The sequence below is a fragment of the Anopheles marshallii genome, chromosome 2 (genome assembly GCF_943734725.1).
Source record: "Anopheles marshallii chromosome 2, idAnoMarsDA_429_01, whole genome shotgun sequence".
Lineage (NCBI taxonomy): Eukaryota > Metazoa > Arthropoda > Insecta > Diptera > Culicidae > Anopheles > Anopheles marshallii.
Genome location: NC_071326.1, coordinates 66,439,058 through 66,456,385, shown reverse-complemented (window position 1 = coordinate 66,456,385; position 17,328 = coordinate 66,439,058). Strand labels below are relative to the sequence as shown.

Genomic DNA, 17,328 nt, shown 5'->3' with positions numbered 1-17,328 from the left:
TTCGTACCATTACCTACCATACGGTATCGTTTCGCGTGTTAGTAGCCAAGCGTTCGGTAATGCTTTTCCTAATAAAGATGAAAATCAGCGCGTCTCGTTAGTTGCGGTTAAAGCGCAGGTTCAAGTGTAATTTTCACTGGTTATGTTGAAAAGTGAGTGGAAGTAGGTTCTCTTGTGGCTCACTGCTGGTAAACAAACTATCAGTTTCGCACACAGGAGAGAGAAAGTGTTTACTTGTGACATTAAATAAACACAACAACGGTTTTAGATAATTTAGCTTAAATTCTGTGATAATGATTAAACATCATCTTTTTAATAAAATAAATGGATAAAGCTCAAGTAACTCAAATAATAATAATCAAATAATAATAAAATAGGATTTGAAGCTTTAACATTTTTGGCATTATCATTTTACTACAGAAACAGGGCGGTTTGGTTTGCATTTTCCTTGTTGTTAGAAAACTGTTCGAAATTGTCTATTTGGTATATTTTTAGAAAATTTATGAATCATAACGTGTTCCACTCCAGCCAAAACTGCTTTATTCCCGACCCAATTTTTCATAAATTTTAATTGATGCTGGTTATTTTAATGATCAATGAAACATAAAAATGTTTCGAAAAATTATATATACAAGGAGTTGCAGGCAAAGTTTACAATAAATATTGTGTTGATTGTAATCTATCTGTCATGTTTTGTTCGTGTATGAAAGACCAAATTGAGGACATAGTTTATTATGTTTACTACAGTATGAATCTCTGCTCCATAAATATTATCAACCGCTCGTGCTCGTCCCGGTACGTGCTCGCCAAACAACGCAGTGGTTCGTGTTTGCTTTGCACTCGTAGAATTTGGATCGCCATGACGAATTCGTAAAGCGCTGGGCAATTCGCACAACACCGACAGACCTTTCAACTCACTGTACTGAAGTTCGACCTGATTAAATTCATCATCTTCGGTCATTCGGCCACCACCGAAACCGACGACACTGATGTGCATTTCAATTTCCAACCTCTCGCCTGAACCGTCCTGCAAATGCACCCTGCGCATCCGAAAGAAGCGTGTCCGTATGGCGCAACGAACAACGACATCGTCCATATAGGTAGCGCAATGGCCGCTCCGATTCGTAATTCCACGGTCGTGTGCTTGGACCGTTCGGAATGACCACTGGAGCCTACCAGCGTGTGGTTTGCTGTCGATCAGGTACCCGAAGCAGGCCCGCATCGCGATGATGATCGCGAGCGTTTGCGCAAAACGGCGTGGAAAATGGCACCCGGCTTGTGCGATGGCGCGGGTATGTGGCCCGATGCGCATCGTTGGCTGGTCATTAGTTTAAGCACAAACCGGTGGGTATGAATTTGCAAAGTGTGCCGAAAACACACCATCACCGCCAGGCACACGAAACCATTCTATTTGGACCATCAATACGCGGGATTAGAATGTCGCCAAAATAATAATGGTGCTAGGTTTTGTTCCCCCGCGGTCGGATGCTTCCCATGTGCGGTTGATAGTAATTGACTGGTCACGATGTTTTAACCCACCGATTCCTGGACAGGTCGAGCGTTCAGGCTGCAGCCGGTTGGACATGTGAAGTTTCCAAATTGAAAGGAAACGTTCTCGTGCGTATTTCGCCTTTCACATGCGATGATGACATGTGATTGAAACGTTCGCAACATGAGAAACAGATTGACTATTGCGGCAATAGCCGAATGCAGACACAAGTGACTGTGGCTTCCTGATTTGTTCTTACTGTTGGAGTTGTGTCGTAAAACAGCTGGCTATACAGAATTTCAATGTCAGTGCAATTATGAAGTTATCCTTCACTCATTTCAATTCATATGGATTTATTAATTTATTTAATTTCAAACTCAATATCTGAAAATTATTCAATATTGAATGTAATTCAAAGCATAGCATTGAAGAGACATTCGGAAAACCCTGCAAAATAAAACAAATTGTATGACTGTTTGATTTTTCTTAACAAATCTAAAGTTCCATTAATGCTCAAGTAAAATGCTAAGTACTTATTCTACATTTACCATGGATCCGTAGTAAGGTTGAAATGCAGCTTCAATTAGTGGCAAAATTTCAGAAAGATTAGTTTGCGATGAATTAGTAGCGCCGATCAAAATGGATCGAACCACATGAGACTAACGAGTCGTATCTTGTCGACTTATATCCGAAGACCAATGTCGTTCTAAATCAGTAGACCAAATTTTTTTGGCATGTATCTTGTTCCTCGATTAATTATTGTTCTACAAAAACTCTAAATCAAAGTACAAACAAATTCATTCTAAAACCCAAAATTATTACATCACTGGAACTTCCAGCCACTTTACCAATTTAAGCAACAATGAGTTTCCAAAATGGTGTAAAGTTAAATAAATAAAGTAGGGTAGTAAAGTAAAGAAGCTTCCCTTTTTCAACCTGTTTTGCAAAGATTCAATATAAAAACCGATATCTTGCATATGGCCTTAGATCGACTTGAAGAAAAAGTTTGTTTAAAACTACTGATTTTTCTGAGTACATCTGAACCTTGTACAACATCTAAATACGTGCGCAGATTAAGAAATACACGTTTTTTTTTTTAAATTGACACTTTGCGGAGTTTTAAATCTAAAATTCAATTTTTTATTTCCAATTTTCAAATATTCCAAAAGACACGTTACATTTCATTACTATTAAAAAAACGTTTAATAAAATTTAAATGTAATTCTCTAAAAAACGGTTAATTTTTTTTCGTAAAGTACATAAACGAATTTTTAAAGGAAATTCGAGTTACGTGGATATACGAGGTATACGGATTTATTTGTAACGCATAATCCGCATATTGGTTTTGACTGTACTAATTCCGTACTAATTAGTTACTAATTGCTGGTAACTAATCAATTGCACGTTGAATCATAATTATCTATATCAATTAGTATTCAAAATAGAACTACAGTGCATGGTGAATATTTCTAAATTATTGTATATTTATTGATTTCATCCAACGGACCTATTGAATTCAATTTATTCCTTTCAACCATTTATTGGCTATTGGACGTTTCAAGTATTTATTGTACGTGCACATTGTTCATGTTCATTGATTTACCATCAAATGTAATTAACAGCTCTTCGTTTAGCGACACATATGCACATATTGCCTCTTCCTAAGCGTAGTGACATAAAAGGTAATTTTCTCGGAAAATGCATACGAAACAGTTACAGGCGTGTCTGGATCTTGTTTGTCACGCCAGTAAGCAACTATGCACTGTACCAAAGTGGCGAACATGACGGTGCTGCGGCTATTGTTTCACGCTGAACTTCTAACGTGCGAGTCTTCTCGTACAACATCGCATCGTACAGCTCACAGACCCCGCAAGACAGCAATTAAAGTCAGACTAATTCAAAACCGACCAACATACACACACCAGCTGCCTGCACCCACCTATTCAAAGGCAGGAGAAGGAAGGTTACTGGTGCGGCTTAATGTTGCGAAAAACATGCGTTCGCGAATTATTAGCAAGTATTTGGTTTTTCACCCGCACCTAAAACAAGCAAAACAATAGCCAGCCAGGCAATAGCCAACGAAGCCCGCGTGTGTAGTGTTTATGCTGAGCTTAAACAACTTCCGCGCTCTTTTTGCCGTCGCGCAGGCTGCGTAGCGAAATATGGATGGAAAATGGCGCCTTCATGGCGTAGTCTGTTTTCTAAGCAAAACGGTTTTTTGCTGCTTCCACTGTCGTTTGCAATTCGTACGGACATTACCGTGTCCCTCTTCCTAAATAAGCCATTGTGGTGTGGAATTATGGTGTGATTAGTCACGTAATAAAGGCGATATACAGTTTGCGATACGGGGTAGACCATATGCGTCGGTACGATGGTGTGTCATTTGTCTTGCTGCGTTTCCGAATGCAACGGAAGGTGGGGTGGAATTGTGAGTCATTGCCAGTCTTTGTGTCGAATGGTAGTCGATGTTACTTTGATTGTTTTGGGAAGAACTGCGGTTTTCTTGTTTTTTTTCTAATTTCAGAATTTATTAATAACTTCTTTACCTAACACACTACAACCATAAGTGTCAAAGAATTGGTTTTTATTAACAGCGCTCCTTGTCTTCACTGTGCTCCAGGCGCTTTCTGTGACTAGTTTTATTCTTGTTTTCTTCTTGTTTTTCTTCTTTTTTATATTCTTCTACTAGTTTTTCTTCAACTTTCTGGCAGGTTTTTGGAACCTTATCTCCCGACCTTTGTAAGGTTAAACTCGTAAATGTTCTGAATTGGGCTCGTCGCATTGATATTTACGACCTGATATTTTATTGGAAATCCACCAAAATCGTCCCTCATTATCTTTACAAACATCGAACGCAGTACTACAAATGCCTTATAAACACAAGTTTTCCAATCGTCGTTGCACCGCAAGGCATTCATCGGAAATCGTTTACGAACACGATGCAAACGAAAGCGCACGACATGAAAAGCGAACGACTTCAATGCTTCCGTAACCGACGAACCGCTTGTCACATCTTATCTCCGGCAAGCACCAAACTCCCCCATCGGTGATTATGGGGTTTTGGGGCCGGATATCGCGCGGTAAAACAACACAGCCAACCGCAACAAAATACCGGTTGCTAGTTCGGATGACCTCCCGTGCAACCCGAGGCCCGTTTTCGAAGGCGATCCGGCCGTACGGGAACGAGCGAGCGCTCGATCAGATCATCTATTTTGTTCCAGTTATTCAAATGCAGAACCGTCCGCACACCGGTCTATAGGATAGGGGTTTGTGAGATTGGGTGAGCTGGGGCACTGCCTAATCAGACCGACGGTGCCTTCCCGGTCTTGCGTGGTTCACCCGCAGCAGAGTTCGAATGAGTTATGCTAATGAAATTACCATCGTAGCGGCATCTCCCCGCCGAACGGTTGGCATTGATCCAAGGAAAACCAGTTCGTGTGCTGGTGGTTTGGTTCGCGCGCTCAGTATCTTCCGTCCGGTGGGATGGAATTTTAAGATGCGTCGCTACGGCGGGTGACAGATGCAGCTGCTTCGGGGCCTGTTCGGTTCAGTTTTAACGATACTGCACACTGCGGCTGCACTAATAGAGAAGGAGATTGAAACTGCATCGACCCTGGTGTGTTGAGCGAAGCTCAATTTATCTACCGCACTGAAGCTGGTAAAACTATTTGGTGTCTGTTGCGGTTAAAAGGATCATTTTGCTTTGTGTTGCTCTGTTTTACGATCGCGCCGGTTTGGGTCGGTTACGCTCTTACTTCAACGTATATGTGTTTCGGAAGCAATACGTGGCAAAACATTGTGTCTGTAGCGTAATGTTGTTCTGTTGCTAAGGTATTAAATGAATTGAAAGCTTTCGGAGGTTTGCTTTTTTGCACAGATGAATCATTTTCTTCTATTTTGCCGGTAACTGAAGGATATATTCGTCTTAAAAGCTGGTCAATGTCAATCTGTAAGGTTGCCCGATGGGCCTCTGTAATAAAAGGGACAAAGAGGATGAACTCGACACTAGTATTCATCGTCGGTGTCCTTGCAGTCGGTGGCAGCAGCACGGTTATTAGAAACTAACAGCACAGTAGCTCCCGTGCAGTAAATCATACGAAATTGAGCGTAGCATCAACTTAAATCATCATAAATCAATGGCGCTGATGTGCGCGGCAGGTAAAGTGTGGCGAGATTTGCACACAAGGTGAAATGAGGAATCAATATTTTGTTTTTACTTGTAACGAATATAACATACGGATGGGAAAAAAGCACTTGTAGGGTCATGCATCGCGTTTGGGCATAGTTTTTAATTAAGCATTGTTATTTCAAACGCATGGGTACCTCATTAAAAAGATCCTCACAGTTTATAACACTTCTCTGCCATAATAACCATGCCTATAACTCATAGCCTTAACGAGTCAGAATAACATTCCTTTAACGTATCGAGTGAGGATCCCTGCGGTCTGCCATAAAGCACCATAAATATGTTCACTCGATCGTACCCCGTGTGAATTGGCGCTTCGATATTCATGTCGCTTGTAAAAAAATATATTAATATCGATCGTACATTTCCGTTTCGATCTGCCGAACAAACAAAAAAGCAACCCATCAGCCGAACGGTAGGCCAAACTGAGAACGATTAAGAAACGGGGCCAGTTTCGCACGGAAAAGAGAATGGCAAACACACCCTCGTCGAGATGAACGAGAAACGTTCATCGATTGAATTAAGCAAAGCTCCCCAGAACCGTTGCGCTAAAGATCATCTTCATCATCTTCACGAACAATCCGCTTGGGGCGATCGGTTATAAAATCAGCTCTACTTTATGATGTAATAAATAGTACCCGCTCGCCTTTCGCCATCTGATGGAAACTGTGCTGTGGCAAAACATTATCCTTCATCGAAGTTTACCCACGTGCGCCACATTGCGCTGGCTATAGAGTAGCGAATGTGCGCGCACCTTCGGAAGGTCCTGAGTTCGCCGAGGACAGATATTTATCCACATCCGAGCGATGATTGCAATCGCACTTGCGCTGATGGGTATTTCCTATGAATGAATCACAATCGCCGACCGGGTGAAGTGAGTCCTTGAACGTGTGGTTTTGATTGCAGATGGGATATTTTGCGATAGTTCGGATTTCCTGACGTTCTAAAAGATGTCTTTGACTATAGTGATTTTAGCCCGTGGCGATGACGACTCGTAAATTCTGACATTTGATCAACATATCCGGGAGCTTTTTATAGTTTTGTGGGTGAAGTATTTTTGACTGCAGCCTGACTGTAATAGCGCAAATAGTTGGGTCTTATAAGTCGTTTGTCAGTGGATGTTTCTGACCCCCTGTATATGGATATGAGATTTATTTTGCCATTGCTTAGATTCAGCTCAAAAATGTCTAGGATCTATTCTTACTATCCTCTTTAAATCCTGCCGTCGTGTCCGTTTCCACCCACCCTTTCCCCATTCGAGCTAGGCATTTTTGACTAAAACATCTGAATACCTACCTTCCGGGCACGAGCTTTGAACAACTCCTTGTAGTCCTCTGTAATTGAGTTTCAATATAATTATTTTCCTCACCCGGATATTCGTTTTTGAATATATGCTTGGTTAAGTCTTGTAGCGAACATTACGAGAGAATTATTATATAGCAATACAAGCTTGTATGTACGATCTTCGTTTATATATCTAAAATGCACCTTTAGCATGTACCCAAACTAACCCAGTACATCCTGGAGGTTCGATACCTTTTTTCGATATTGAAACGAAGGGTTAGGACATTATTTTCCTTTAGCCATCTTCAGCATTCTATATATCTAATGAACAAAAATGCAATTCACTCTATTCGAATTTATTATATTTTATTTTTCGTACTATGTTTGAAACCATATTTATTCGGTTATCCATCATCAATTTTAAGAATATCGTATCCTTTAAAATAGTATTATTTTTTTATTTTTTATTGCTCACTTTTTCCACTCAATTTTCCCGAACTTTGCACACTATAAAACAGAACATAAATTTACAATATTAACCCACAAAGTGTTCCTGCCACTATAAACATTCTGTAGTTATCTTCCATTAAACACAAACCTTAGAAGGTATTAGCTGAGACCATTAAAAACAAGCTGGGCCCTTTTTTTTTGCTTATCCAATGCCATGCCCAGGAATGGAATGGGTTAAATCAACGTTGCTCATTTATTATCCTCTGTACAAAAATCTCTAGTCTGTATAGAAAAATCTCTAGTCTGTAAGAATGCTAACCACATTGGCAGTGGTAATGTCATAATAACCGAAATTGTAAAGTTGGATTACTCCGTCTACAAACACTGAGAAAGTTTACTAGACCTCCGCGGAGTTAGATGGATGATGTACACGTGACTTTCTGAGGGGCTGAACTAAGTAATTGTCTAAAAAACAAGCCTTAAACTACAAAAAGTATTTGTCCAAAAATCCACAAATCTTCATATGCTTGATAAAATAATAAATCTATTGCACAGACATCCGATCATTTGTTTTGCCTCCAAAATTGTGTCATTTTAACGACGCTGATCAGCAGTGAACGACAAAGCTGAATAACTTTTTGTAACACTCGCACACTCTAAATATACTCCCTAAGCATATCGCAATACTTTTCTTCCAAACGATCCTCGAATAAGCGATGGGTTCGATTTTTGGAGGCAGCACGCGCGCACACACGCACAAGAAAAGGAGGAACTCGCTGCTCATAAATATACATTTATATTTTTAGCTCACCATCGTTAGCACGTCTGACTTTTGTGGCCTAAACACGCTGCTCTGCCACCGCTTTCAATGTCAACGCATAGTTATCGTTCGGGTCATTCCGTGCATCTTTTGCCATAGAACGATCAATTTGAACTCTGACTTCGTGAAGAGTTGTGATCGTCCGGCTGCTGGTAGCCGAGGTACGTCGGTCAAACCCATCGCATTCAGAGGTAGGATGACCAGAGCGCATGTTTAGAGCATGGCACACATGCGCACGGTTGAAGGACATACGGGGGTTCATTTGTGGAACCCGTGCCAATGCCATAGCTGAGAGCTTCGAGCAAGCAACCCATTAAACTGAATGCTCGCTGCTGTTGATCGAAATGGACGAGAGTTGGCCGATGACAGTTCGCTTCGATCCGGCGCGATCGAACTGGATCGCTGCGCTGAAACGTTGCAAAACATCTCCACCTTCTGATGGTGCTTAATTCACCCGGTGCTGATGGTTAAGTTTAGGAACGGGGAGTGATTTGCATCCGGCACTCCAAGATACCATCGCCCGAAAAGGAACTTAACTAGGCTGGTGTGAAGAAATGGTTGAGATGGAAGACAATATGCTAAGTTGCCGTGGGCTTCTATTCAAAGTGTTGCATTTTTTTATTGTTGCATACGGCTGCTCCTCAAAGTGTGGAAATCGTTTCAACGACTACTCAACTCAAGTTTGTGATGATTGGAGCGATCGTTGGTGTTGGAATTGGCTCTAAATCGAACAGATCTTCAATGCTCAATGTCAAGTGCGCCTTTTGTAATATTCCGGTTGATAAATACAAGGGAGGCTTAAGGTTAAAGCGTTGTATTAAATTATCACTTCAGCTACATCTCATCGTCCATCAACAACTTCGTTTCATCAAAGGTTTTGAAATCGCTAAGAAAGGGTTGGGTAGCACTCCACATTTAGGCACAATAATGCTCGTGAGTAGATTTGTTAAATTGTCTTTTATTTCTTTTGGAATTTTAAATGAAATTATGAATATTAATGATAATTTTTATACATTTAAATAAACTTTAACGGCATGCAAAAATCTGTGGGCACTTGAAATTATTTAGGAAGAAGGTGAAAGAACCGAGCTGAAAACTCTGCTTCAGACACATCTAAAGTTCTTCGGATTTAATTTTTGCGTTGACCACTCAGCTTCTTCCATACGACAGATAATGTTTCGCAATTTGTGCGAAATGATCGCATTTCGAACGCTTCGAAAGCCTTCGAGAAGATCAATTTGACGAGCGCACGGTGCTCTTGAACCACTTAGTCAGCATTCCGAACCGATTATGATGCATTAGGTGGGCCCTGAACGTCGTTCGTCCCGAGCTAGTGTGAGCAGATGGAGGAATCACTAACAGCAACAAGAAAACATCCCAAGCGAAGACAAATTCACATGCAGATGAAGGATGTTTTTGTTTCATTTGCACATTTCTCTCCACCAACCGTCCTTCAAACGACGGTCGATTGTTATGCTGAATGTTGCTAATGTGCGTTATTTTTTTTCTATCTTTCGCTCGTATCGAAATACCCAGCGCCCAGCGAAACAGTGCCGGACGCGTTGGCAGGTTTAGAATTTATTTTTGGCACCCGGCAGCGGGTGGAGTCTTCCTGCTTTGCATAACTCGATCCGACGCTCCGTGATAAGGTACGGAATCGGGTAGGCGGTGGATACCATACGCAGAAGAAGAAAAGAAATGTTGCTGAAGGAAAGAGCCACTAGCGAGCTGGTTCTTGAACGCATTTATTTTTGTTGTTGTATTGAAGCGCTCAAGTTCAAGCTTTCAGTTTCGTTCGAGCTCGAAGAAAACGGTCGACCGCCGAGTGGCAGAACTTTTGCTATCGTTCGGTTGGCTCGTTGGAATGAACTGGCAAAACCGGGCCGAACCAAGTGGAATGTATCGAAGGTCACTGCCGTGCGGTTGAACTTTCGAAGGTAAGCTGAAGTTGTGCGCTTCCTATCATGTTTCGGCTAGGTGATCCTTCATGTTGTGAATGCGGATTTAAGCGTTGTTACTTATTTAGCAATCAGGTCTCTACGCCTTTTTCTTTCTGAAGATGATAAATGTATTTCGATTCTGTTGATATTAGCCTGGATGCCTTAAAAACAAAAGTGAGTGGATTTATTTTAAAAATATCTTAACCAAAATTGCATCTGAATTCTTTAAACAATCAAACACCTATGAGATTATCAAAAAATAAAGAACTAATATTGCTGTAAGTTATACGTTTGCCAATGCTTTACTTTCACTTTCTTTTTTCACACATCTACCTGAGAGCTATAATATTTCAATTACTTCTTTTTTCCTTTACTCTTCTTACATCAATGCCATGTCACTGGTCATGATAAAATTAGCACGATCACAAAACTTCCATATACAAAACATTCCATATGCGCATGACCGTCATCGACCGTAAAATTCTTCACATTCTTTCCCTAAACGGATGAGACGGGAAACGCATGTGAAAAAAAAAATGTTTGCAGTTTTGGAAGCAAATAAAACTAAATGTTTCATTGGGGCAAGCAAAGAGGAGGTTTAATTTGCAACAGCGTGAAGTATTGGTTCTGTGTGAAACAAGTTGTTTCCGTGGATGACATTTAACGAGCGGTAAATTCGGTTCTGCAGGCGTGATGAGGGAAGCTCCATACACAAAATTCAACCGGATTCTTCCCTTAGATTCAGTCGGTTTTACTGTAGCGTGTAGCTTTGTTCGCGGTTAAGCTTAGTCACGACCGACTGTGGCTGACCTTTGCGCGATTACAACGGACGGGCACGAAGCGCACGGTAAAGCCGATGGGAAGATGCATCCGATCGGTATTTGCTTACCAAACCACCTGATGATGCAGACCGACCGGTTGAATCAAGTGCTGCACTGAAATTGATCACGGACCCTTCCTTTAGTTACGTTGAGAAATTGGTTTCTTTCGTTTCTTTCACAGCCGCGAGCTTTGACGGGGTTTGTGTCTTGACTAGCATTTAAGTCTTTGGATCGATTAAACATGGCTCATTTGATCATTTTTAGAATAAAAGTGTTCGTCTTTGTACTAGGCATTTTGCACATTATAAATAAGAAATTTTTGAAAAAAAAAATACAGCCTCATGTATAGCATCTGAACTAATAAAACGTTTTATGGTTGCAGTTAAACCTGCCAGCAACATTACACCACCCCGGCAACATCACTTAAAAACCATTTCAGCAGCGGTAATGCCGGGGCAAAAACCTCCGGACCTTTATGTATATCTTTGCCACCCGCTCTAGACAACCATGGGAGAATTAAAGCATGGGTATGGCACAAGAAATGTGCATTAACAGTTAAAGCGGCGTGGTAACAGTGGGAGCCCATTGCACAAAAGGGTAGATGCATTTCCATCGGCACCGAGAAGGTTGATTTGTTGCCTTTTTTTCTTCCTCTTACCTCTGTTTTTTTTTTTTTTTATTTTGGTCTTTTGTTTCATCCGCAACGTTTTTCGGTTGATGGGAGTGCGTGTGTTTTGTTGTCGTTTTCGGCTGGGAATCTAGATTTTCTTCGGTTTTCAGCGTGGGAAGCGGTAAAAAAACAAATCTTGCCCGCTAGAATAGGCTAGATCACGAGATTGGTTGACGTTGAGTGTGTGTGTGTGTGTGTGTTGTTTTTTCTACCTCTTTCGTGGCCACCCTCACGTAAACGTAAGCTGCCGAGTGATTGCCAACATAAACAGATTGATGGGGAAGATACGTAAACGGTTCGTAATGAAAAAATAAAACGAAAAACACCGAAGACGCCATGCCGCATGGTGTGCTCCACTGACATTACAAAATTGGGCACAGTTTTGAGTAATGTCGACCGGCATGCTTGTGCCCTGTGAAATATGCGCATCATAGGGGATTGGCAATGGTGAAGCTGTTGGGTAGGAAATGTAACGAATAGGGCTCGGATTACATGGAAAATGCTATGTAAATCAGTGGCGATATGAAGCGACCTTTGCTGGTAGTATAGCCAGCACAAGCGGAACGTTGAATAGGTTTCATTAGTATATTAAATGTTCAGTCAAAGGAGCACACCATTTAGTTGGTGATTAAAGTGGTTAAAATTAAGACATCATTACCATATTAATATAAATGCTGTTGCTTTTTGTATGATGGAAATCATTTTATGTAGGTGAAGTTTGTTAATCCAAATGGTTTGCTTTAATCTTTCAAATTGTTAAACTAATTTTTATTACTCCGTCCAATCGTCTTGTTGCTATTATAAAAAAGCAATCACATGATTCATGAAAAAAAACATACATCACCCTTTCCTTATTAGAGTTTATGTTGTAAGACATTTCTAACTTTGAAAACTTGCGCCTTCAAAAATCGCCATATTTAGCAAGTCCGCAACAGATAATATTTCTTTCGCTAATCTTTTTCCATTTTCTCCTAAATAATCTATTACCCAATTTCCTTTTATTGTAAATCACCAATCCAAATCGCACGATTCGACTCTCACCGTGAACAATGTAAATCATTCACTGCGGTTTCCCATTCTCGCCAAACAAATGGCACCATTCCACTTTCCATGTCATCCCGGTTCCCGTGCCATTTGCTTTCCCGCGACGTACTTGCAGACGTGCATGGGCACACAAGCACATACATACGTACGCTTCAGACCCGTGCCCAATTAAAGATTTTGAGGGCGCTAAGATCCGTCATCCGGCCGTCCGGAGCGGTACGGGAGCCTAACACGGCTGTCGAAGCATTTATGACTTCGAGTGCGAGCACGGGCGAGCATTAGCTTGCCATGGTTGTCGAACGTATTGTGTTGCGATTTTGGACACTGGATACGGCCGTTAGGAGAATTGAAGAAGTTGTTGAATTTGGCACCGAAACCGACCCGCATTGACCCGGCTGGCACAGAAGGCTGGCGTCATAACGAGGTGTGGAAAATACTTCCTGTTCGGGCGAACCGAACAAGGAATTGTTGGTAGAAAAAAAAAAATATAATCGATTACGAAGCATGAGTTCCACTGTTGTGTAGTTCGAGTTTGATTGAAATCTTGTATGAAGGTGCATTCCAGACTGATTGCATAATCGTCACGAAAAAAGTGTGATCAAACAGCTAATTAACCATTAAAATATGTAAACTTTTAAGAATATTATGGTTTTGAATCCTAAGTGACTTAAATGCTGTATAAGTTAGAAGACTTTTTACTGAACAATAAATTATAAAAAATGCAACTGGAACGGGTAATTGAAATTACATTTTACACTTTATGTTGTATTAGTTCATGTGGTGAGAAATAAAATAATAATATTCCAAGTATTTTTTTTTGTTCAGCTTTGTTTGTTTGTTTTGAATTGAACATTGAATTTACATTATTTTAATGTTCTTTGTTTCAAAACATGTTATTTTTACTAGTTTGATGTTTTCTTTCCATTTTTTTATCATTTTATGGAAAGATTTTCTAGTTTGGTCTTGAATTTCACTCTCATTTATTGGGTTTTATTAAAAGATTTCATTATCTCTTATCTAAAATATTAGCTAAGCCTTCTTTAAGCGTTTGATTTCTTTTCATATACTTACTGGTTATACTTTTATGATCAAAAACCATTCCGCAACACATTTTTAAGCACTGTTTAACACGAAAGACATATTGTTATACGGGTTTGTTTACAACAGAATTGTAAATGCAACAGCAGCAACATGCCGCTACAACCGATGATGCAACATATCTGCAACGAAACGCATTGTCCGAACCGACGGCTGACGCCGTGAATGAACTTCACCATCTTCACCTACTTTTGAGCGTTCGTCTGTGACATTTTCGTGCGAAAAAAGAAATAACTCATGAAACACACCCAAACCCATCCCCAAACCGGTCCCCAGACGCTCCGGCACTAGACATTACATCAGTAATGTCCCACTGGTTCAATTACGCGTCCCCGTGCACTACCTTCCCATCACCCAAAGGAAAACAAGAGCAAGAGCTAATTTTGCATGACACATTGATTGATTGCCCATCAGATACGAGGGTTGGGATGTTGGATTGTTGTTGATCTTTTTTTTTGGGGTTTTTCGACTACCTTAACTTAGCTACTGCCGAAAAATTTGGCCGGTGTGAAAACGAACCGCATTATGCTGCACGCCACTGCAAGTGCCGAACAAAGGTATGCATACACACACACTATCAGGGGCGAGCGCTGTTTATGTGTGTTAAAAAATAATGCCCCCAAAATGGACCAACCAACTTTACCCATTTATTCGGTGATGAGATTTTGGACAGATCGAGGCCATACACGCAAATCATCATTGCGATGGCCCTGCGTACTACCCAACCGAGTGTGGCTGGAGATTCGATGTCTTAATACGCCGCATGTATCTTTTTTTTTTGGGAACGGAAGTACTCACCGATCGGTGTGATATTGCGTGCGAACGGTCCGAGCCTGCGTTGGTGGGAAAGTCGAACGGTTTGATTTGATATTTCCTTCGATTGCAGTGAACAAATGGCTGGCATCGGTGGATGGCAAATCAAAGCCGAGCTTCGTGTTTGCCGTTTTGCTCTCGTAAATGTCACAAAACTAATCTCCTGTTCTGTTACGTTGATTGGAACGAGCTGATGATGGGCTCGCCGGTTTCGGGGCACTATGAGTTGTGGGGAGATTGGAATCTTTTGCCATCTAATTTTCTATCGATTCTCAGATCCTTGAGTGGTCACGATTTCTTAGTTTACTACAATCAAATAAAGCAATGCTTCCTTAATTCGTCATTTTATTGCGATCATACAACTGTACGAGGACGGTTGGCATGAATTGACGCTTGATTCGGAAATACAATTTACCGAATATGGCAATGTTTTCAGTTAATATTCAAAACAACGTTAAGTGTTAATTTTGGTTCGATAACGAGGCACCCGTTTACCAGCAAGTTAAGCTGATTTTCTGGCATACTGTGTTAAAACTTTTTGCGAATCATTTTAGTAATTCAGTTCAGTAATTTTAAAAGCACTTTTTTTATTTATTAAATTATATATGCGACAAAGGCTCCTCGCTCCATTACGCTCAAACTTTTATTTCTATTTTATATTTCTTGTCAAAAATAGGACAATTCTTGGTGAACTAGTTTTCTAAATTTTTATGCTTCCCTCATGTTTCTTTAGTACAGAAAGAAAAATAACATGTTTTATGAGTTTCTAACTTTTTTAAATATAAATATCTTATGAAAATCTTTATTTCTTAAATTACATCTTGGTTAAGCTCACATGTAACTTTTGCCTTAACTATCCAATTCAGACAATCGATCATAGAATCGGATTTATTGAATCAAATCATATACAGCTAATATCGGATCAAGAATACTTTCAAGAAAATGCTATTTCGTTGTAATTGTAGCTATGATTGCTAAATATAGCTAGCCGTTCAACATACTCAGATTCATTCAATGAATCAATTCAGATAATTATCGAAAAAAAAACAACGCACAAAGTTCGCGTAACGAACAATAACTATCTTAATCGTCAGGAATATGTTTGATCGTTGAAACGATTTCCATGCGATTTGTCATTGTTTGCTCAATTGACTTTAGACCACAGGGTAAATTTACAATCTTTTTTTTGTGAAGAATGATGATATCGAATCAACCAAATCAATAACAATTACCCGATGTATTGCATGGCAAATACGTGTACCTTTTTTATTTTTTACCTGGATTTACCTTTTTGGTAAATCTAATGCTTCTAGTATCAATTAGTCTTGTGAGCTTTGATCATCCTAAAGCATACCTTGAAAAGTATGTGTAACTGAATAATTGAAGATAAGTGTTTAGTGATCAAAACTGACATTTTACTGAAGATTCTTGATTCTCTATCATAAACATTAACAAAATAATTGTTGACTATTTTCTTCAAATATTATTTTTCAATTTAAAATTATTATCGTACAAACGCACATTCTTAACAAAACAAATAAATGCAGTTCTTTCATCCTATTTGCTATAAGAAATATTTAAATAATACTCACCACTTCTCGATCCATCTGCAATATGTACTGAAATCGGCCAATGTCGCTGATGGTTAGCTCCTTGCCGCCGTGTCCATGACCGAACCGTCCAGTATGTCCACTTTCACCCACCACATCGGTCTCGCCGACTCCCCGGCCCTCGCTGTAGAACTGAATGTTGCGTCCGTACAGCCCATCGTCGTCCTCCTCCGGTCCGCGCACCAGCTCCGCGGAAGCCGAACGGCGGCTTACATTTAAATTGTTCTGCGGTTGGTGTTGTGGTTGCTGCTGCTGTTGATGAGGCTGCGTACTTTGCGTGCCTCGGTGTCGATGCGTCGGTGGAGGAGGTGGCGGTGGCAGCTGCCGTGGGTGACCAACACCATACCCGGCCGTGCCAACCCCGCTCGTTGCCGACTGATGATCGGACAGATTGTTGCTGTCACTTTCCACGGAAAAGCCGTCCTCGTCGGTGGCTCCGGTCGGGCGCGTGGAAATGATCGGATAGCAACTGCGCAGCGGGGACGGGGAGCTGTGTCCACTGCTGCCACTTCCGGCCCCACCACCCGACCCAGGCTTCGATTTGTGCAGCTTCGGATTATGCACGTTGTATTGTTTGTTCACCATTGTTTCAGCTTGTATGTTGTTGTTGTTTTTTTTTCTAGTCGCAAGTGTTTTATTTTCGGAAGTATTTATTAGCTAGTCGCTGCTCACTACCGCTTTGCGTTCCTTCCTCAATAACGACACCGTTCGATACCGCGAAGGTTTCACGTTGCTGTGTTTCACTTTCTTCACTAAATACTTTTTATCGCCTTAATAAACGCAACGCACAAATAAAAACACAAATGGGAAAGCGAACAAATTGCAGAAAAACGATCAATATTGTGACATTTTACGATGGCTTTGTTTGTTTAAATGAACATTCACGGGCACAAAACAGTGGCCGTAAGGTTGGGAAGAAGCGAAATGAATCAATGTGGGTTTAACGAGCGTATTGCTTCGATTTATGGGGAAGCTCAATTAAATCAAAATACTTCAAACGATCATTAACTTAACAAGGAAATGAAATGCGCAAATCATGGGAAGACAAAACAGGATGGAACTCATAACGTAATTCTGATTGTTAATTTTTTTTAGATGACATA

General features: G+C 40.5%; 1 protein-coding gene across 1 annotated transcript in view; it reads right to left on the bottom strand.

Annotated features, from left to right (window-relative positions):
• The window catches only part of LOC128707039 (uncharacterized), a 39,570-nt gene extending 22,760 nt beyond the window's left edge, over positions 1-16,810 (bottom strand). The window contains exon 1 of the mRNA XM_053801985.1: positions 16,208-16,810. Coding sequence (XP_053657960.1) covers positions 16,208-16,810 — 603 coding nt within the window. The remainder of the gene's footprint in view (positions 1-16,207) is intronic.
• Between the last annotated feature and the right edge of the window lie 518 nt (positions 16,811-17,328).